The sequence below is a fragment of the Sesamum indicum genome, linkage group LG7 (assembly GCF_026168435.1).
Source record: "Sesamum indicum cultivar Baizhima isolate 11 linkage group LG7, ASM2616843v1, whole genome shotgun sequence".
NCBI classification, from domain to species: domain Eukaryota; kingdom Viridiplantae; phylum Streptophyta; class Magnoliopsida; order Lamiales; family Pedaliaceae; genus Sesamum; species Sesamum indicum.
The window spans coordinates 13,250,657-13,273,936 of NC_142663.1; the positions used below are offsets into that span (position 1 = coordinate 13,250,657).

A 23,280-nucleotide genomic window follows, 5' to 3' on the forward strand; every position below is an offset into this window, starting at 1 on the left:
ACAATAAGACCAAAATAGCAAAAGTACAAATTTGTGGGATGTGAAATACAATTTTTTCTAATTTATTTAATTGTTTATAGATATATTAATGTATTGATTAAAATTTATGTACTGTCAAATTTATTGAGATGTTGATATAATCTTATAATTAGTTATAACTTGAAAAATAAAAAAATAATGAGTAATTACAAGCATTTATGACAATAAAACTCTTACAAAAATTATTATTATGCATGTTTTCTTTAATTTTATAATATTCTTTATAATATTTTAGAAGCATGTTATAATTCTTTCAATGTTTAATTAATCAAAATATATTTTAGACATGAATATTTAATTTTTATAATATTATTTATGATATTTTAGAAGCATGATATAATTTTTTTTAATATTTAATTGATAATCAAAATATATTTTAGACACGAATCTTTAATTTTATAATATTTTAGAAACATGTTATAAATTTGATTAATGTTTAATAATCAAAATATATTTGAAAACGAAACTTTAATCTATACGTAAATGCCACCTAAATTTTCTTGTGCATGTAAAAATTTAGATATTTAAGTTTTGATTGATAAGTTGAAATAGGAAAGCGACTTCCATGTGTTTTAGCTAAAGTCGCGTAGCTGAAAACGCGATTAGAAGTTTCTCATTTCTACAGGTAATGGGAACAGTCACACAAAGAAACAAAAGAAAAGGAGAAAAAAGGGGATAAAATCAAAACTGAACTGAAACTTCATTTGTAGCAGTTTCAATCCACACTTCCTTGACAAGGAACTTTTTTCGTTCCCAAACTTCTCCAATTCGACGACATGAAAATGAAAATAGGAAAGTAATCCGATCAGGTATATCTCGAATATTTGAATTCTATGCCTTTATAGCTAAAATTTGTATAATTTGTTCAAGTACGTATGATCTGTAACTGAATGTTGCTTATTTGTTCGGCTTAATAAATTTTAGATATAGTGCTGCGGATGATCGGTTTAGTTTTAGATATTACTATATGTTTACTGATTTTTGGAAATTTTGCTGATTTAAAGTTTTATGTGGATTCGCTTGCAGTATCAAGTTATAGATAGTTTTGCAGAAATAGTATAGATCTGCGCTTAATGATGACCTTTAAAAAAAAAAATTCTTTTAGTTATCCAGATTTTGCAGTAATAATAAGATTTTAGACAAAGTTAGAATACCAGAAAGCTACGTAATGAGTTGGTGCTGAATGAATCATTGAGTTAGTGGAGTTGAGTTGTATTGATAGTTTTTTTCCTGGTGAGTTTTGTTTAAGATCTTGGTATTAGCCTTTGTTTTTTCTTTATCTATTGCATATAGACGTACGAGAAGTGAATTCATGTTGCAAGTATCTCATAGTTGATAGTTATTTTCTGCCTTAAAATCTGAAAATTATGAACTTGACCTCATTATCTTTCAGTTTTGTGTGACGTGCCAGACCCTTTGTTACTCCACTGGGTTTAACATTTTTTGCCAGTTTTCCAGATCATATTTTCTATGACCTGATTGCTACCGCTGAGTAGGAGGATGATTTGAAGTAACTTGCTAACTATTACTTTCTGCTCGCTTGCGGCTCCATGTCTACGCTGAAATCAGACTCTGGTGGAAATTCTAGTGAGTCGGTAGATGGATCTTATAGTTTCTTCCGCGATCACAGACCTTGTAAAGGTAATTCTTCAACTCTGGGTTTGGGACGTGATGCAAAATGGTGGCTAGACCATCAAGGGCTTGGGAAAGACCAGCTAAATGTGTTGGATGCGGAGGTCACACTATTGGGCACTGGCTTTGTTGATGGAAATGCAAAAGCAAGTGGAGTATATCAACTCAGTGAGGAATGTTATTCTCCAAAAAATCATGGTGGTTTTTGTGCACATATGCCGTTAAAGCATTTTCATTCTCTAGGAAAAAATAACGGGGGTAGTTGGTTGCAAGAATTTGAATCTACAATTAAAGATGATTTACTCTCAGATGCCGATTTGATAGATTTGGACTCTTGCACTTGCCTGCTCCTTGAACGGCCTAAGAAGCTTTGTTCGGATATGGATTCAGAATGGATTGGACTAAAAAAGATTGAACCATGGTGGCATGCAGGTGATAAATATGATTCGGCATCCCTGGTTTCTCAGACATCATCTGGCCACATTAGAGATCATGATCATCCAGGAGTTGAATCCATGCATTCTGAGAAGGTTTCCGATAAATGTGTAAATTGCTTTGATCAATTTAAAGGACAATTTAGAGATAAAGAGAGAAAGCTTTTGCATGTGGCTGACTCTACTCAAGCAAATCTTGCTTCAGTTGAAGATACCGAATTCTCTTATATGGCTGATTGTACTGAGGGAAATCTTGCTTCATTAAGCATGGATAAATCACTGGGTAAACAAGGACTAATGGAGCCCATTCTGCAAGACCCTGAGGGAACTTTCAGGTATTGCTCTAATTAGGAGTTTGCATTTCACGTGATAGTTTAAGCATGTTTTACTTCATTAGGAATTATAATAAACCATTAAAATGATGCTCCAGAAATTGATTTCAATTTTCATCTTCTGATGGGAAATACTTGGAAGTGGGAGTTTCAAGCTTCAGTAAAGGCAATTCTTCTGAGGATTCATAAGTAAACATTTGATACTGTGAGTCAGGCTCAGGCGTGCTGTAGATCTTGTTCCTTTTGACTGGTGACATTGATAGAATTGCAGTACTGTCCTAGTGGTCCTAGACATGATGACATACATTACTTTGGGTAAATTCTAGAAATATCCAGCACACGAGGACTAAACATTTCTGCTTTTTAAATGAAATAAAAGATCACAAACTTCTTCTTGTGCAGAACTGATAAGAGTGCTATGTACATGCTTGTTTGTGATAGTTGACAAATTGTAGTTTGTATTTAGCTGTTAACTTCACCTGATCAAAGTCACGCACAAACCGTACATCCTCTACTTTCAGCAGCAGCGACAGTTGTAATACGGCCAAAGTGGATTCATCATATAGCCAGAAACCAAGAAGTGGTGATCTTAGCAGAACCGAGTTGTTAGAAGCGCTCTGCCACTCTCAAACACGTGCAAGAAAGGCTGAGAAGTTGGCACAGGAAGCCTGTGATGAGAAGGATCACGTCATCAATCTCTTTTTCCAGCAGGCGTCGTGCCTCTTTGCTTATAGGCAGTGGCTCCGCATGCTGCAGCTAGAGACATTATGCCTTCATCTTAGGAGCAGAGATCAGCTCACTTCTTTTACCCCTCCAGCTATCCGAAGCAAAAATATGACTATAAGGAGGAACCGAGCTAGGGGCCCGAAAAAGAAGCTGGGCAAACACAGATGTCATATAAACAAATACGCCATTGCTTTTGCAGTAGGCTTGAGTCTTGCTGGTGCTGGCTTCCTAGTTGGTTGGACCATTGGTTGGCTTTTCCCTGCTTTCTAGACCTAAATATATATGTATATATATACATATATGTCTATACGTCTATATATGTATCTTACATACACCTGGTGTGAAAACACGATTAGGTGTGGATCACGACATGTGGATAAAATATAGGTTTCATTGTTGAAGTGGCCTAATCCTTACCACTTTGTGTCTCATGCTCGGTGGATATAAGAATGAACTAGTATGTAGAAGTTGGCTACAAAATTGGTGTTTGCTTCCCAGGTCGGTAGTTCTCATGTTCTGTACATATACTTACAGTTAGTCTTCTAGTGCGTGTAAGTTTGTGGAATGTGGTGTGTAAATGTACAATTTTTGTAATATATGAATAATTTGTAAGTTGTAGCAGTTTGTGTCGCTTTGTTCTGTTGAAAATACCAATTACTCATATTAATCGTTGTATAGCATCTACAATGACATATGATTACTCAAGATACTATATTATAATTGAAAGAAAATGGCATTACATCCTATGTTAAATGCTGACCAAAAAGGATAAAAAAGAAAAGAAATTAAGAAAATAATTAAGAAAGGCTTCCAAATTTGTGATTAATTATTCCCACGTACATATATATATATATTTTGAATAAATCAATTTCATGATTCGGGTATTGACAATTATAACAATTAATATACTAACTAATAATATCAAATAATATAGTATTCAAATTTGGATGGAGTTTTGAACTCATAACTTTATGGGATAATTACATTTATATCTCATGATTTATGATTTGTCTATAAAAGATCATCCTTACTTTTTGCATGATTACTAAAATCATCCCTAATAGACAAAAAGTAAGGATAATTTGTATAATAATATTCATATTTTTAAGAATGTCTATATAATTTTTCGAAAGTAGAAATAATTTATATAAATAATATTGCATTTTTGAGTGGACATATAATTATTCAAAAATTAAAAATAATTTATATAAATAAATTATAAATCAGTGTAAATATAATTATTCCTAAGTTGAATGTCGGGGTTGGGCTTCGGCCTAGCCCCAAGTGAGAATGGTGTAGAAATTTAGGTGCGGGTTTTAAAGGGTAAATACCACGTTTTGACTGATTAATACCGGTAATAATGATGGCTACGAAATCCCAAAAATCCAGACTGTACACTCTACAATGTTACCCTATTTTCACTATCACTGATATTGATTACTTTTCCCAGTAATCTATATTTTTTCATGGTCTCCGATATTTTTGGAACTGTATGTATTGCATCAATCATCAAAGTTTGCGTTTGGTCGTCCCATTTTATTACTGGTGTTGCCTTAAATTTATGTTAATTGTACCTATCATATTTACAATAAGTAAAACTTGCATCAACTGTTTTTTTATTTTTTTTCTTCTTTAACAAAAACGTGATTGCTATTACATCAATATTAATAAACTGACTATAAATATATTGATTTAATTAATAACTTTATAGTATAATAAATTGATATTACAACAAATTCATATTAAATATGATAAACACCTACAAATTTGATGGGGCTCGAACCCATAACCTACAACTTATTTATGGGAATATGATTTGAAAAATATAATATCACAAATATATATATATAGCATTTGATGATGAGTTAAATAGGGTAACATGCTATTTCTTTTATATAGTAATTAAACAAAAATCAAATTACATATGTGTAAATTAAATCTCAATTCATTCTTCTAAATGTACCTTGTTTTTCCATCACTTTGACCATTATGTAAATTTTAGCACTATATCTACGTACTTATACTAAAAATGCAAATTCAACAAAGTAGATAAAAAAATATATATATTAATTTTTACACTGATAATCGAAAAATATCGTCGTGTCACCCTGAAATTTAATGTATGATTAATTAGTTCAGTTACCCAAAATAATATATAATAATAAAAATAAAAATTGTAAAAAGATGGGGGTGGCGTGTGTAAAATTGGAAAATGAAGGTGGAGATGTATCTATGATGATTAAGAACATAATTAATAAAACCAAATATATATATATATATAGGTACATGAATGATTTTAGTGATTGGTAATTGTTATCAATTAATACACCATATTAATTAAGTGTCCTCCATCATCATTATAATTATCGTAACTCCCATAATCGTGTGCACCAACTTCAATCCCTTTCTTAATTCTTCACATTAATTATTATTTAATCTCTTGTTTATATATAATAATACCCACAATCCAATTCCCCATTTCCTCATCCTCCCTTTCCAAAAATTACTCTGTTTTTTTTTTTTTTTAATAATTTTTCCCTTTTCATGTGGATATGGTTTCCACAGCTGCACTCAAGTTGGAGAATCACCACCAAGATGATTGCTTCTTCTTTGGAGAACCAATTCCCTTTGGGTAATTAATCAAATTTGCTAATTCTTGATTTTTTTTTCCTATTTATATTTTTGGGGGTTTTGTGTTCGGACATGGGTTGAGTTCATTTATAGTTGCTGATCAGATATATATATATATATATTGAAACGTACGTATGAAATTCGAGTGGATTATATGTGGGCCCCACATAATTCTGTTGTTGTGAATGAGTTGGAATATGAGTTTTGTACAAAGAAATGTATGTACTTATATCATTACTAAGAATGAGTTTTTTGTTTCTTGTGACTAATTATTTTTGTTAGAACATGGGAGCAACAACTGGAGGGCTACAATTTAGGTCTACCTAGTTTGCTCGAATTCGAACCATTTCCATTGATGGGTATGATTACTCCCCATGATGATCTGAATGATGTTGGAGAGATTTTTGGAGAGTTGGGATTGTGGGATTTCGACCAACCCTCGTTCAACAATCATATCAGCATTACCAACTCTAATTCGGACATCAAGAATCATGTTCTCATGAACAACAATGACAGTACTCATCATACTAAAATGACATACAGTTCTAGTTCAGGAACAACTATGACCGATACCAATATGGAGTTTAGAAGAAGCGGAAGGCACAAATCATCTGGTCTGAAACTAGAAGAAATTCAAAAGTACTTCGACGTTCCAATAACAGTGGCTGCAAGAGAACTGAACGTCGGGCTAACGGTCCTCAAGAAACGATGCAGAGAGCTTAACATCACGCGATGGCCTCATCGTAAGATCAAGAGCTTGAAGTCCCTTATCCATAACGTTAAGGTATATAATTAGCGTTTCCTGAATTAAACCCTATAGTCGTACCCAAAATATATATATATATATATATAAATAAAAATATTAATGAAAATTTGATGATATATATATATAGGAATTGGGATTGACAAATGAGATAGAGATGCTGGAGGAGCACAAGAGGATGGTGGAGAAAATACCAGAAATGGAGCTGACTGAAAGAACCAAGAAGTTGAGACAAGCTTGCTTCAAGGCTAATTACAAGAAGAGAAGGTCCCTTCATCCTTAATTTTTACAAATATTTGTTCTTCAGATGATGTATTCATTGATGGGACAAATTAAATAGAATGTCTTGTTCTATATATAATATTTTCTTTCCTAAATTAATTATATATGTCCATTTGGGGTTTCTTTCCTAAATTAATTATATATGTCCATTTGGGGTTTCTTTCCTAAATTAATTATATATGTCCATTTGGGGTCAAAGTGAAAATATTAATTATATATGTCCATTTGGGGTCAAAGTGAAAATATTAATTATATATGTCCATTTGGGGGGGCAGATCCATAGCTTTTTACAGGTAAAGTGTAATTCATGTACCCTCTATATATCTGAACAGCATATTCTGTATAACATTTATTAGGATTATAAATTATTTATAGCATATTCAATGCTCTAAGCCTCTCCTTCGCTCTCCATCTCATTTCTCATTTTTTACATAATTATTTGTTTTTTTTTTTGGCCAAATCATCTCCGTAAATAAAATAAAATAAAATTAAATTATCATATCATCAAATTCATCAAAAGCCTCAATTTAAATATTATTATAACTGATGACATAAAATTTTTTCAGCGAAATTAGCTGGAAAGGACTCGAATTGCTATTTCCTAACTTACGGTAATCTGCTGAATCTAAATATTTATTTTTTTTTGACACTTTTCTTGTCTGCAATCCCATTTGCTTTAGATTACATCAATGGCCTCCAAACTTAGGTCTAATTACACAAGCAGACCTTCTCTTTATAAAATTAAAAGTACATCTCCTAAATTTAGTTGTATTTGTAATTTTATAAAAAAAACAGAAATGTTTCTATAATTACATTATCATTGAGGAGTGTTGATATAAATTTACTCTTGAATTTGTTTCGATACTTTTTTTTTCTGTGAAGGGAATTTGTTTCGATACTTTCTCGTATGTGCTCTTGAACTTTTATTTTTTGACATTTTTTGAGGGGATAGTTTAATAATTAAAAGCTCAATATTTCATAATTTATGTGTTCCGTATAAAATTTATTGAAAGCGTGGGTGAATGGAGTTGATAAATATATATATATATATATATATTAAATAGATGAATATAATTATGATTGGTGGTTGGTGTGAGTAATTGGTCTATGTTGTAGGTCCATTATTTTTTATCGTGACCAATTCGCAATTCATTGATGATGCATCTACCTATATGTCCCACAATGTTTATTGTTTTTTTTTAAAAAAAAAATATTGGGTTTTAAAATTTTTCATTACGATTAATTATCATAATAAAAACTTAAAAATAATGCTGATTAACTACAATTGCACAATAATTATTAGCTAATATTTCTGTAAGTACAACAAAGATTAGCAAAGGCTTTGATCATAGGTAAAACCCTGACGCGTATTAATTAATCATGGTCAGAATTTAAATTTTCACATCAATTTTATTTGACTATAGTATATAGTATTGATTGGTTATGATTATGAATCATACTGATTGTTTATTGTTAGTAATATATTAATTTAATCAATACATCAATATGACTCATTAAGATCAGTAAACAAATTACATCAACTCAACCATAGATCATCAGTATGTCTAAAAATAAACAAATTACAATAACTCACATAAATTAAGACATCCAATGGAATTCAAATTCATGACCACAGTTTTATTTATAGGACCCCAACTTTAATCTTAACCACTAAGTTAAAACTTTATTGATAAATTACGATGATTTATAGTATAAAAAATAATTGTATCTGTTTTTTCCTCCAAAAAGTGATAAATTTGAAGGTACATATATAGTATAGTGGTTGAATAATTGAAGAGAAATGAAAGGACAATGAAGATCCCTAGTTGAATAATCGCAACACCCAAAAATCACTAGTCAAATATGCAGTACTGTAATTATTACAACGTATTTTTTTGTTAAAAAAATAAAAAATAAAAAGTAGTAATGAAATAATAATGCATCATATATATATATATATGTATAGCTACTCCTTTTACCAAATAATATTTCATGTGAAAATAATTACTAGATCACCAACTTTGGTACTACATACTCAACATAGAAAGCAATAGCTAACCATCTCACTTAATTATCAGCTACCCATTCCCATACTAATTAAATTAAATAAATAATTGCTTTATTTCCATATATATATATGATCTTTTTTTTTTGGTTTAATAAATGACATAATCTCTTTTTTTTTTATTTAAAATGATTAAAATAGAACTACATACCATATATAACTCATTTGAACTAATTACAAAATAAGTAAAAATTCTACATATAATTCAAAGTAATAAAATGCTAATTAATATGTGATGATGTTTTTTGCAAGTCCGTGACTGAAAATTCAATCCGAGGGAGGTTGATATTTTCAGGTACGGACGTTTTCATATATATATATATATACTAATTAATCACGACTACGCCTCCATGGGACCGCTTGCTTCAAGCTGGCATAAATGTCACCCTGCCATAAACATAAATTCATTTAAATAGACACCCAAATGGCCTTAAATTCACACAGTTACACGTCACAATGTGTGTGAAAATATTGAAGAAGCAAATTGTATTTTCAGATTAAGTTCAAATTTAGTAAACATAAATTAATTAATAACCTAAGACTTTTATTTGAAAAGTTGTAATTATAGTCCTGTAAATTTGGGTCGATTGGTAATTTTAGTTATTTTTCAATCTATTTTGACAAATTTCTTTCTGTAATTTTAAAAATTTCGCACATTAAGGATAAAAATGCTCGAAATTTGTTAAAATGATCATAAAAGTTTATGTTGTCCTCATCGTGCGAAATCTTAAAATTACAGGATAAATTTGTTAATTAGTACAAAACTGAAATGTCATCCACGTATTTACAAGACTAAAATTATATTTTTTTCACTTTTATAATCTTTAGAGTATGAACTAATTAACGAATTTAAAATTCATATTTAGAAAATTCTAACCCAGTTCAGATTTGATCGAACCTAAATTATATAACAAGTATAACACACTTACGGAATATAGTTCGGAAAAAATAAGCAATAGCATGGCAAATGTATTATATTTATACTGTGATTGGTTTGATTCGATTAAACCTGATTTAAATAAAAAATATTCTTAATATTTAATCAACTAAATTACATATAGTAGAAAAATATTCAAATAGAATTTGTACCAAAAAAACATCTAAAAGTTTGGAAAAAATATAGAAAAAGTAAAGTTAAATTAAATAAAAGTTAAAATTAGAGGAAACTGACCCACAGGTTGGAGTTGATGCTGAAGAAGCTCCTCTTCCTTCCAACCCTTGTGATCCTGTCACTCTCAAAAATATCACCTAGTGAACGTGAAAAGTCCAGTTTGCCCTTACTAAACTTTTCCTCGTCCTTGAAGCTCCCCCACCTCCCAGACCCGAAGTTCCTCTTACTGCTCCTCTTTGCGGGCCTCAGCCCTTCCTCGCGGCCCGAAACAAGCCCTTTTCGGAAAGAAAAAGTGCATGCAAGGGACAAAGACCGGCCCACGTACGGCCCACCCAGCACCGTCGTCGGCGAGGGCATAATGGTAATCTTGGACTCGTCATGCAACAATCTCGGGGGCAGGTCCAAGCACCGGGCCGCTGCTTTGTTCTTGGAGGATGGTGGCGTGGTCGAGGATGGCGGCGTCTCCACCGCCGTCCCCCCGGTGGCTCTAGGCTTTCCGGGCACCTCCTCCCAATGGAACGGAACCGAAACGGACGGCCGGAGCGGCGGCGTTTGCATGAGGGGCGGCGGCTCTCTTGGCTTGCAGTAGGGGAGTTTGGACAGAGTTAGTTTGGGTGTTGAGTTTGGTTCGTAGCAATCGTCTACTTCGAAGCCCATTGTAACGAGCTGATCAGTTCGTTCTACGCTTTTTGTTGCAGTGGGAGATGTATACATACATGCTTCTGTATATATCGATTGGGGGGTGGGGTGGGGGTAGTTAATAGTAGTTGGACATGAAAAGGCTCCTGGGTTCAACTCTTCACGAGTAAAGAAGTGGGGAGTAACGGATAGTCCAAGTGTCCATCTTTTTAGTGATGCTTAAATGACTATAATGACCTTTAAATATATATACATACACACATATTTAATTATTTGGTCAATTTGAGTAAATGGACATTCAACGGTGATGGTTGGAGGGAAGATGAAATAGTTTAATTCAGACCGTTGATATCATGTGCGCGCAAAAATAAAACGTATGAATTAAAGGGGATTTTCAAGACTTAATTAAGATGATATAAATACTTAACTAGTTAATTTATTAATTGATTATTTTGTGGGAAAAAAAAGTTTGTCTTATTGGGCCAAAATTTTATTAAAATAAAATATGAGTATTTGTCGAGAATTTTAATAGTGTATAAAATTTGATCGAATCAAAATTAATTTTTAACATAATACAATTTATTTTTATGTTGAATTCTACTAAAGTTTTATACGCATCAATATAAATCATCTGATAAAATTATATTTTTCGTCTCATAAAAATAAGGGTTTAATACTTTTGGTTTTTATGTGATATTTTTTAAAGATTTAAAAATTAGACTTTTTCAAAACGTTTAGTACCACGACCCAATTGTCGTCAAATAATAGATGAAAAAATCACGTGACCCTGATGTTGGAACTAAAAGTGCAGACATCCATGTCTTATGGGATGAAGAAATCCATTTTTGTAAACCTAGTCATTATTCATTATCTTTTTCTTTCATTTTTCATTAATTTTCTTACATTTCGATCAAGCTTAAATAAGGTCTAGATATTATGGCTTTTGTAAATTAATTTATCTTTTAATCATGATACATAGATCAATATTGTTTATAATTCACCAAGTTGCAATTATTATTTTATAATTAAATAAAAAATGTATTTCGTTTGATGATTTAAATAAAAAGGAATAAGGCAATTAACGACACGAAATTTTGTATATCCACAAGATATGAGGTCTACACTTTGGTCCCAACATAGCGGCCACGTGATTTTGCCATTTATTGTTTTATGAAAGCTGGGTGTGGGACTAAATGTGTTGAAAAACAATTCAATTTTATGATCATTTTAGAATTTGTATAAAGCGACGGATTAAAGTGTAGATCCCTTGTCCTGTGGACGAAAATGACCATTTTGCCCAATCTTTCAATCATTAAATACTGACGTTTATCCAATGTCAGACTATCATATTATTAAATTCGTCGGAAGCCTCATTTTAAGTGTTGACATGACTGAGATGACGTGAAATTATCTGTCTGAATCGATCGAAAAAGATTAAAATTATCATAATTTTAAAATTATAATACCAAATTATAAATTTTAATTTAAAAAGAACCAAAATTGTCGCCCCTCTTAACTTATAAAACTAAAATTACAGTTTTGCCTAAAGGCATGCATCACAGATAGGGAACATACATATAATTGAGATCTGATGAGGAAGTGATTAAAGATGAAGGGCTGATCACATTCTCATCCATCACAACTTGCTGTGGATGGCCACATCTCATCTTAATTGCTTCCAGAGAATTTCTTCTCATTCCGCATTCATTTCTCATCCACAACAGTGATAGCTGCGGATGTGCATGACATCTCATTCATGATGACTCATCATGCATGTGTATGAATATGGATGTTATGCGTGTATACAGAGCATGATGTATGCGTGCATGCACAACATAACTCTTCATAATTGATAAGGCAGCATTTACACCGTTCGATGTCTTCGATCATCGATCAATTTATCATGGTCAAGTCATCATACACATCTTAATGCATCATGTCTTACTTACGTGGAATGTGGATGATAGGTTGTCTTCTATGTAATCAAGAAAATTAATTAATCAATGTATACGTAATTAGTTGGCTCAAAAAAAGGATTCGATAAAATATTTATTTATTAATTCAACAACATCGCCACATCATAGAAGAAAAAAATTGCAATAAGGGAAACAAAGTCCATGGATCACTAATCAACTAATGAAGTTGGGTTGCGCATGGATTTGAAATGTTTCAAGTCGAGTACCTTGAGAATACGCATCAAGGGTTCTATTGAAACTTGCACTTAAATTACATAAATATTCTATATTTGTCGTCGATGAAACATGACACACATCGTATGGTTGCATGTCAATCAACCTTTATCATTAAACTACATCACATGAGACACTCCACTAGAACTCACATTCACCTCAGAAATGGATGAAATCGGAGGTTAAGCCGACAGGCGGAGCAGATGGCAGCCACTCGTTCATCTCTGACCAGTGGATTATACTGTGATGAACATGTGAAGTTGTTCATCATTAGTTAGTGATCCTCTGAAAATGCAAAAAGCTATCATTATCTAATGATCCAAGAGTGAACTATAAGCAGTTGATCACTTCTTGATGGTGATGGAATGTGTTCATACATTAATGCAGCCACTAAATTAAGTTGGTGAGCATGGCTTACAACAGATTGAATGGCTATTAATTGAGAAAAAAGCACCTTGACAGCTTATTCATAAGCTCGCCGAGTTCGTTTTCCCTCAGCTTCGGCAGGTTTTTGAACATGCTTGTTCATTGTAATCTTGATAATAGGAAGAATGGTTTTCAACATGTAGCTCAAATAAGCTGAATAATCTCGAAAAAGTTTGAACTGAGTAGAGATACTATACAGATTAGCTACAGATTCTCTACATTGGTTTCGAAATTAAGATAGACCTCAAAGTCATTTCTCTTGGTCTCATTACTTTTGAGATGTATGGAAACCATCAAACGCTAAGGTTCCTTCAAGATCTCCAATGAGTCGGGATATCCGAACTTCAAGGCCCCTCTGAACTTCTCGGAAAAGGGTTTTGATAATATCAGCATATCGCTTCATGTCGAAGCTTTCAGGCTTTTCAATATCTTCCGCATTCTCAAGAAAGCCAGAGACGATCTTAGCTTGAACTTCTATTAGTTTTTGCCCTGTTGCAACTATGTATCTCTGAAGTTGGAAGGTTTCTTCAAGAAATTGCTCCAGCCTTTTGGTTCCATCCTCTGGCCTGGCAATGGTTGAACCTCCACAGTTCGAATTCAGGTTGTTCCCGTGCTGCAGTTTCATGCAACAGCAAGGATAAGTGGGCTCTAAAGTGATAGCCATATACATGACAAAAATCAATCAAGAATTTGATGTTCTGTCAGGATTTACTCAATTTGCATTTGCAATGAATGCCTAAAGAATTTGGAATAAAGTTCTACGTAAAATTTACTAGATCGACAGGTAAAGTGTGCTTGATTTATCTATGTTGAATCGAATCATACCATTCTCTTGCAAAGATCATCGATTTTCCCCTGGAGATTTTGGTATCGGTCAACTTGTTTGTTCAGGATTGACATAGCTGCATTGAATCCCTTCCATCCGCAATATGGATTGTTTTGGTCATTGTCCTCACAGTTTTCTTTCTTTCCTGTTAGCCTCTCGAGCAAGAGCAGTTGCTGCTTAAGTCTCTTGATCTTGTAAGAGATGCCAAGGGCATGAACATCCATCGTCCAAGTAGAATTACTTCTCTTGCCTGAGGTTGCTGTTTCAGCATTTACAACACCTTCTAAGTCGATACTTTCCTGCTGAAGAGGTCCCGTATCTGAGGCACAAACTTTCCCTTCTTTTATCTCCTTATTTGGAGATTCAAGTGTCAAAACAATATCATGGAGCTGCTCGTTAGCTGACCTTCCGTCTACATTGTCATTCTCTACTTCTTGAGAAACTTCCTCAGCTATTACCTTCTTTTCGAGCTTTTTACGCCCTGATTTTCTTTTAATGACCTTGACTTTCGACCAAACTGCATCAGGGCCTACAGATGCATCTTGTCGGGAAGGGTTGAAGTTCTGTTTCTGCTGATTTGGAGAACTTGAATCCAATACCAACTGCTCTTTTAATGAATGTAATTCTGCTTCACGGTCTAAAAGCATGCCCTCCAATTTCATGTTTTTCTGCCTGAGCTGTGCAATTTCATGATTAAGCCCTTCAATATGCGATTGAAACCTCTTAGATTCAAGTTCCATGCTCATCAAACGCCAACGAAAAGCTTCCAACTTTTCGTCTTTGACTCTCAGTTGCTCCGCAAAAGCATCAATCTCCAGATGATGCCTTTGCTCGATTTCTTGGGAAAAAACTTCAAGCCCTTTCCTAATCTCCAGTTGTTCGTTCTCAAGAGGGTAGCCATTGGCATGCAGCATTTTACCACCCAAGAATGCATCCTGCTTTGCCCTTACATGCTTAGACAACATACTTCTTGATGAATGTTTTTCATGTTTAGACTCAGAAACCGCCTTCCACCTAGCTGTTTCTAGCTCAGCTTGCTTTCTCTTTGCCTTGGACAATTTCACCTCCTTTAGAAGCATTTCTTTCTCGGACGTATCTAACTTAGATTTCCTCAGCATAGCTGACAAGATCTGGTCTTTCTGTTCCAAATCCTTATGTATTTTAACAAGCTCTATAGAGAGCCTTTGGTTCACCAAAACCAACTCCTCCTTCTGCTCCAACACCAAATCGAGCTCTTCCTTTGTTGCCTCAAGTTGCCTAACAGCCCGGCCCATCTCCGCTTCAAGCTGGCGCTGGTTAGAAACGAGCTCAATGAACGCCGTCTTATGCTTGGAAATCTCACTAGAATGCCTTTGGGCTTCACTCTTCACAGTTTCGGTCAACTCCTCAGCCAGAGTTTCTGCTTTCTGCAGCTTCTCCTCAGTTTCCTGTCTCGTCCTCTCCCCTTCCTCAATCAATTCATCCTTCGACTGCAAAATAACTTCAGTTTCCTTCAACTTTTCACCCAATTCAGCAATAGTTTTTTCTTTCTTCATCTCAAGAACTCTCAAGTCATTCATCAGAGCACCAATTTGCTGTCTGAGCTTCTTCCTCTCATCAAACCAGCTCTGTTCTCTGGCTGCAAACATGCTCACAACTCTCTCATTGGCCTTTGCATCTTCACTTCTTATTCTCTTCAGTTCCCCTATCTCTTTTTGTGCCATTTTAAGCTTGTGGAGAAGCTCAAATCTTTCACTATTGGCAACCTCCTTCTGAACTCTCCAAACAAGCAATCCCAACAGATGAGCACTTCCCTTTAGCATTCTATTTCTTATTTCTGACCATTTCTCATCACAGATTTCAGGCTCTGGCAAGAGCCTGAGAGCAAAAAATGCACAAGAAACACCAAAAAACATTGGGTACAAGCTATCAATATCCTCCTCAAATACACCCTTTTCATCCATCTCTCAGTTACAACATCAGCCTCTTGAATTCAAAAAAGGAACATAAATTAAATATAAATACCAAGAATTCCTTAAAGATCAGTCAAACCCCAGAACTTGAAAAACATGATGCACTGCAGAAATGCTCATTTATGAACATTGGGAAGAAAAGGGCAGACTGTGAAAGGTTTCTTGAACTAAATTACAGAACTTTTAAACACACAAGTGTATGAAAAAAGCAAACTTACCACAACAGGGTGTTAAATTTTCTTCAATCACCACCACATACACACACTTGTCGGGGAATCAATACATGCTAAAACAAGAACCCTTTATGGGAACTAATTCAGCTTAAAGCAACAATTAATCTTTCTTTCTTACTTTCGCTTCAAGAAATGAAACCAAGCACCCAAAAAAGCCCACTGGAAAAGCTGGTGATATCTGCTGGTGGCTGAAGTGATCCTGTGTAAAAAACGTCAGACACCACCAAAAGCATGGACTTTTACACGTAGGAATTCTGAGGCAAAATCATCAGTTTAAGTGTACTGTTCAAGAAAAAACCAATGGCAGCAACATAATATTGCTTTTTTCCCCTGGTTTTCAGTGCCAATCTCTCTCTTTTTCTGCCCTTTTTTCTCCTTCAGTTTCTGGTCCTGAATGTGAGGGGCAAATGGGGCTGGATTCCTGGGAAATGTTGTCACCATTGATGCTCAGAAAATTGAGGTATAAACCCTATAAAATAATGTCACATCTCCATCAAAGTATCATAGTATAATGTATTTGTACTCTTTCCAGGTTGGTTTGGTTGTCCATCTCTTTCTGCAAATAGCCCCACAACAACATGGATGAAAAATAACAATGGCATTGCCATACTTATAACATGAGGCACCAAATATGAGCTTCAATAGTACTTTTTTGCGCAATGAATTTTCTATTTTAAATCTTATCGTATTTTTCGTTCCATGTAATGCACGTACAAATTCTTTTTTTTTGCATGTACAAATTCTTTTTTTTTTAAATAAAATAGACAACATAATATTTGTACGCATACCGTATATATATTAGATTAAATAAAAAATTGAATAACATTCCTTTTTTTTTTTTTTTTGCATCCAAAGGACATTTTCTCATTATTGCTATTTAATAATTATCCAATTAGGTGCTTTCATGAAAACAAATAGGTTTATTGAGATTTGACATTGGAATACACCACATGAAATAGAATTAAATTGACATGGACCACAATATCACCCTACCAATATAGATAATATACCCTAAATAATTATGGACAAACCAATCACAAAATGAGGCCATTCTTGTAAAATCCCATAAAAATATTTAAGTTTTATGTTATCCCAAAATAAAATTTTCATACCACGTAATAACCACTTGGATATAATAGAGAGCCATCATAATAATATATACTTTTAACATCGGTACAATATTATAAAATTATAAAAATACTCATAAAAGATGAATAATCACTTTATTAAAATAGACGATAATCGATCAATAATATATGATTATAATATTCATAAAATATTATAAAATTATACAAAATAAGTGTATGTTGAAAGAACTTTTTTATTGAAATTATTTATTTAAAGAAAAAGAAAGAAAGAAAGAAAAAGACATGGGCCCAACATTAAGAAGGGTATGCATCCATCTGAATCTCCTCACCAATTGATGTAAAATTTCTTGAGGTAAATGTAATACCTTAGACCAAAATCAAGAATAAGGTCTTATTTGATGGTTTTTAAACCAAAAATCATGATGGAGGCCACCCAGGAAACCAGCTTTCTTTGGATTTGTATTCTCGTATTTTTTGAGACAAGATAAAACATATTTAATATTATTTTTTTATTTTTACACTTTATCTGCGTGTTTTTCTGTTTTTCAACTTTCTATATAATATATATATATATATACATAATATAAAGAAGACATGATTTGATAATAAACAGTAATTTTTGTCTCCTAAAAATACAACAAAACATAAAATATTTATATATATACATATTTATATATAAATATATCATATATAAAAATATATGATTTGACAATGAACAGTAATTTTTGTCTCTCAAATCCCAACATCATACCTACACCACTTATTTTAAAATATTTTAAATTACCCCAAAACAGAAATCCAAACATATCATCTATTTTCAACACACACTTACTTATCTCTATTTTTCTCTCTATTTTTAAAATACAAAACAAAACAATTAAAATACAAATCCAAACACAATGCAGGGTTTTCATGATGCCATCTACATAATAACACCTGGGATTTTTATATTATTGATGATAGGTGAACTCTTAACACACAAAAAAAAATTAATTTAAATTAAATTCGTTCAAAATCAAATTTAATTATATAGTAAATTATATTTGTCATGTGACTGATATATGATATAAAAAAAAATATGTAACCATATAAAGAATATAATAATATTTACAATTTCAATTAATTTGTGTGGAGTTAGATATGAATGAATAAAAAAAATTTAATGCACGTTACTTTTCTGAAAAAAGATAAAAAAAAAAAAAAAAAAAAAAAACTTTGCTGAGATCAAAGCTGTACAAATTTAGAAAAGTGTTGTCCCATTACAAATTATTTTTAAAAAACTTTGCTGAGATCAAAGCTGTACAAATTTAGAAAAGTGTTGCCCCATTAAAAATTATTGTTACTACTTATGTTGGGAATCAAAGAGGAGATAAGAACCAATCACCACTTCTTTTTCTTGTTGTGTCAAGATGATGATCTGCCCATCTGCTGACAACCCCGGAATTCCACCAATTGGGTTGCTTCTAAAGCCAACAAATTAGGACTTACTACTTTCCTTTGTTCTATTTCTTTTTAGTAATTGTGCTTGCTTTCTCAACACTAAATGTAGACAAAATATTAAAATATGGCGGGCTGATTTGAACATTGCATATGAGTTTTCAAGGATTTGGTTCAAGAAACTATTTGCTCAATAAAAAATAATGGGACAGATGGTTTCAGTACGGGACAAAAAAATAATAACAGTAAAATATTATTACTTATTAGGTTTCGCTCACATGAGATTATAAATTAGATAATGATTTAGAACCAAATTTTTTAGGTACCCTAAAATGACTGAAAACCCCTAAACATAAGTTTTACACTACCACAGCTCTTTGATCAAGATTAGATTACATGAATCATCCAACTCGGGCATACTTATAAACAAACACCCATCAAATACCAAATACAACTTTTGCAATATTATTTACTCTCTTCACTTTATCCTCTAAACGACCTCTCTTGAGCTTATCCTCTAAACTACTTTATTAATCAGAGAGATATAATTAACCAAGACATAACTGGTATTGTTCTCATCGAGCTTGTAGTTATAGTTTAGAGACTTGAACATGAATCTATAATTATTAGACATATAATACTTGGCCTACATTTGGACTCAGATCAGATAAGAATTGGAATTGGTGAGATATACCATTTTTAATTAGAACTATCAAACATTCAGCCGAATTTATGTTCAACATATCACTGATAATGAAACACTCCCCACTTCCAAACTTTGAAGTGGAAAAAGATGCAAGTTCAGATATCATCAACTTCTAAGAAATCCTAAGAAAGATGTAGAGACGATGCACGTCCCTAGGGGATAAACCAGTTGATAGGGCTCAAAATCGTCTACAGAAGGTCTTGAGTTCGAACCTGCGTAGGTGTAGGTGTGGGTGTGGGTGTGGGTGAGTGTGATGGGTGCTTGTGTTTAAAAGAAAAAAGAAAAGAAGAGACAATGCTCTTTGCTGTAAAGGAAACACAGGTTCTACCATACTTCTGTATAATCTTGTGCACATGTACCTATATTCTTCTGCAATCTAAATTAACACAATCAAAAGTGACAGCAAACATATGTAAGTGCTTTTCATAAAATATTTTTCTGCAAAGCAAAATGGCGTTAGTTTCAGGAAAATGATTAAAGGACTTGGATGTCACTGTTGATGACACCTGACAAACAATACAAAATGAAAACAATTGCCCATGATGTATAGATAGAATGAAGTGTGAGATCTTTCAGGAAAATACATAGCAACAACATGGAACCAGAAATATTCACACAGTGCGAAAGGCGCCTCTAATTCCTCAGGCAGCAAAATTCTATCTCGTGTTCTAACAGAGTAGCAGGAACCATGATGATGACTATGCATATGATGTTATCTAGAATGAAAAGTGAGACCTTCAAGAATATAAGGATGGCTATGTGGAGTGAAACATGAGGAAATACGCAGCAAGTTTCTTGCAAGTACCAAACAGCTGGGACTAGCCTCTTTTGCAGCTACTGTCTCTACATTAGTATTTGACTGCACATAATTGACAGATCTTATATTACAGTTGCTGCAAGTGCTTGACAAATGGAGAAGTACAAATCCAGAATGAATAAATACTGAAGACCAATTGAATGGCGAGAATGTCATATTCTCCTAATAATACATAGTAATTACAATGATGTAACATTGAAAGAATAAAAAAGCACCATGATCTTGGAAACGATCCCCACCCACATTTTAACAAAGCTGGATGATAGCCTCATTCTAAGCCTTCCTGAAAGTAAAAAACTATTCTATCTCAAAGACAAAGATAAAAACACAGTTCATTGAAATATCGGGAACGGAAGAATTGTTAATTCCCCACAAATTTAATCACGCGTCCTAACTATTTGTATCATCTACACAACAGCAATGAATATGTTCAAGCTAAAACAGAATCCACATGAAACCATTTTATTGAATGGAATAACACCATTTCTTCAATCCATTTCATCAACAGAACCTCTCTATAAGAATTATGTATCCTATAAACGCGTATGTATTGTATGCACAACTTTAAAACATCCAATAAATAAAAAGAACATTGCAAAAAAGAAACAACACACATATCTATCAACATATCCCGGAGGACTATTCGGGAACTTTTTTCTTTTTCAGGGAAAAAAAAAAAGGAGCTCAACCAGCATTACCAGCAGAAGCAGATACATGACCTGCAGCCCCAATGCAATTCCTGAATATCCAAAACAGCTTAAACACGTATTCAGCTATCCATGCATTTGAAACCACTGCAAACCCACAACCAGACAGCAAACAAGATCACACAAATGATCAAATCAAGCGAAAGAATAACCCACACTTGCTTCTTCCACACTTTTTTCGCTTTCTGCTGGCTTGACAATTCTGCAGAGTACCCATTTTTATGCCTAAGGAGCGAAAACTCGCGGCTCAACCCAATCCCTTTTCCTCCATCGTCATCATCCTCTTTTTTCTCCCCGTTTCTCCTTCCAATATTCAATTCCCCAAGCAACCTATTCTTCATCTTCGTCAACCCCTTCTCGCAATTGGGCTTGGACGTCCCCATAACTGGATCCGAATGTAAGATCCCACTTGGGCCCAATCTCTGCCCTGTTGGAGATTCTAAATACTCCAGACGGTCCAAACCCAATCCCAGCAACTGACGGAAAACTGGATTAAACTCTCCCTGGAAACAATGAGAATTCAAACTTTTCAGATTTTTCGTACTTTTAGCAACCCCAGCAAATGCGTCTCTTACGCTCTTCAGAAACGCCAACCTCTCCGCGCTCTCCATCTTCTCATCGAAAATCGCGAAAAAAACAAAAGGATCTTCGATAAGAAAAGTGTAGGTCCTGGATCGGACGGTGTGGGTAAAAGTCGCATGAAACGGCGGCGTGACCTCAAGGCATTTGGCCGCAATTTCTCCGAGCGCTGCGTCTTTGGAGTTGAACTCTGCTAATACTGTTGTGCCCTTTGCAATGCAGGCGTAGTGGATAAGATCTGGATCCATAATCATTTTCTTGATCCGACAACAACAGAAAAATCATCAAAAATACAAAAAAACTAAAAAAAAAAAAGGAAAACTTCCGTTTCTTTTTCCTTTATTGCATCCTCTCGCCCTTTCAGGACAAGGGAAAATTCAAAGCGAAAGCTGATTCAAAAACGAATCAGAATCTGGTGCCTTGACGACACCCTTTGCGCTTCGAGAGGGAGAGGAAGAGGAAGAGGAAGGAAATTCTAGGGCTTGAGGAAGTTAGTAGCTTGATCCATCGGAAAAAGGGGGAGAGAAGAAAAGAATCAAACTTTTGACCGCCCAAACCAATTGTTCCTTCTACTTCCTATTATTGTGGGAAAAACTCTCTATCATCGCTTCCTATCATGCCATCTGCTTCCACCTCTATTTTCTCAATTATTTATCATAAACCATATATATATATATAATATAATGTAATATTTAATTATTTTTATATGTTATAAAAAGAATACAAATATTATTAATTTTGAAATACTTAATTTTATTAAATTAGGAATAGTTGTGCCGTCTTCCTATTACATTTGGTGTAATTACATTTAAAAACTCTGTGCTTGAGAAATTACATGTAGTACCTCTAGTGTTTGTTTCCATCAAATAAATGGATTCCTCTACTAATCAATAATTCACCGAATTTGCTAATATTAGTAAAAAAACTAAATAAAAATTTATATTTATACCCGATTGACTTATTTTATTACTGATTTATTGCAGGTCAAGCAAATCTTTTGTAACCAAACTATCCTTATAAGAGTGACGATATAACTTCCCACATGTATCGGTGTGTGCAAATGTATAAAGTTAATTTGATCATAAAATATTTATTTGATTTTTAATAAATCAGTTAGGAGTAAATATATATATATATTCATTAAAATAATTATTAATATTAACAAATTCGATAAATTTAAATTAATGAATGAATCTATTTGTTAGAGAAATATAAACATCGTGATAATACATATAATTTTTCAAACTGCTAAAAGTCTCTGTGTAATTATATCAAATTTTAATTAAGAAAAAATAGTATAAAATTATGATTGGAAATTTTCCAAAATTTACTTTAGAGACCCAAATTATAACATTTGAACAATTTAAAAATGATCACATCTTAAATTATAAAACCTCTTCAAATTATGATTTATTTAAAGTGATTTTTAGAGTTTTTAATTTGTGGCCAAACTCACCTTAACTAAATAAATTTAGTATATTAATTGGTTATACTGTGATATGACAATTCTTGAAAATTTATGTAGAAAGGTCAGTTTGGAAATAAACTTAATCAATTAAAAATTGTTTTGTCCATATGTGTTAAAATAATACTATTTTTTATTTATTATTTTACTTGTTGTCAATAATAATTATTTTTTTAAAAAATAATAAATTTTATTTTGATT

General features: G+C 33.0%; 5 protein-coding genes across 8 annotated transcripts; 2 read left to right on the plus strand and 3 right to left on the minus strand.

The window, feature by feature from the left end:
• Window positions 1-678: 678 nt before the first annotated feature.
• Window positions 679-3,784, plus strand: LOC105166752 (uncharacterized). Of its 3 annotated transcripts, none has more exons than XM_011086218.3 (3): window positions 679-848; window positions 1,490-2,440; window positions 2,962-3,784. In XM_011086218.3, the coding sequence occupies exons 2-3, from the start codon at window positions 1,590-1,592 to the stop codon at window positions 3,431-3,433; spliced, it is 1,323 nt and encodes a 440-aa protein (XP_011084520.2). In that variant the 5' UTR covers window positions 679-848; window positions 1,490-1,589; the 3' UTR covers window positions 3,434-3,784. The 3 variants fall into 3 exon arrangements, with proteins under 3 accessions (XP_011084520.2, XP_011084518.2, XP_011084519.2); XM_011086216.3 differs by having other exon boundaries at window positions 681-848; window positions 2,959-3,784; XM_011086217.3 differs by having other exon boundaries at window positions 681-848; window positions 1,498-2,440; window positions 2,959-3,784.
• A 1,931-nt stretch (window positions 3,785-5,715) lies between these two features.
• Window positions 5,716-6,840, plus strand: LOC105166920 (uncharacterized). Its single transcript, XM_011086441.2, has 3 exons — window positions 5,716-5,795; window positions 6,077-6,578; window positions 6,688-6,840. Exons 1-3 carry the CDS (start codon window positions 5,716-5,718, stop codon window positions 6,838-6,840), a joined length of 735 nt encoding a protein of 244 aa, XP_011084743.2.
• Window positions 6,841-9,033: 2,193 nt separating this feature from the next.
• Window positions 9,034-10,839, minus strand: LOC105166751 (uncharacterized protein At4g00950). The gene is made up of 2 exons (XM_020695524.2): window positions 10,076-10,839; window positions 9,034-9,291 (listed from the first exon to the last, which is right to left on the minus strand). Exons 1-2 carry the CDS (start codon window positions 10,727-10,729, stop codon window positions 9,235-9,237), a joined length of 711 nt encoding a protein of 236 aa, XP_020551183.1. The 5' UTR covers window positions 10,730-10,839; the 3' UTR covers window positions 9,034-9,234.
• Window positions 10,840-13,395: 2,556 nt separating this feature from the next.
• On the minus strand, window positions 13,396-16,849 carry LOC105166750 (uncharacterized). Of its 2 annotated transcripts, XM_011086214.3 has the most exons (3): window positions 16,266-16,849; window positions 14,095-16,060; window positions 13,396-13,882 (listed from the first exon to the last, which is right to left on the minus strand). In XM_011086214.3, exons 2-3 carry the CDS (start codon window positions 16,036-16,038, stop codon window positions 13,538-13,540), a joined length of 2,289 nt encoding a protein of 762 aa, XP_011084516.2. In that variant the 5' UTR covers window positions 16,039-16,060; window positions 16,266-16,849; the 3' UTR covers window positions 13,396-13,537. The 2 variants fall into 2 exon arrangements, with proteins under 2 accessions (XP_011084516.2, XP_011084515.2); XM_011086213.3 differs by having other exon boundaries at window positions 14,095-16,849.
• A 3,531-nt stretch (window positions 16,850-20,380) lies between these two features.
• Window positions 20,381-22,249, minus strand: LOC105166749 (SNARE-like superfamily protein). Its single transcript, XM_088882417.1, has 2 exons — window positions 21,027-22,249; window positions 20,381-20,611 (listed from the first exon to the last, which is right to left on the minus strand). Exon 1 carries the CDS (start codon window positions 21,866-21,868, stop codon window positions 21,098-21,100), a length of 771 nt encoding a protein of 256 aa, XP_088738543.1. The 5' UTR covers window positions 21,869-22,249; the 3' UTR covers window positions 20,381-20,611; window positions 21,027-21,097.
• Window positions 22,250-23,280: the final 1,031 nt, after the last annotated feature.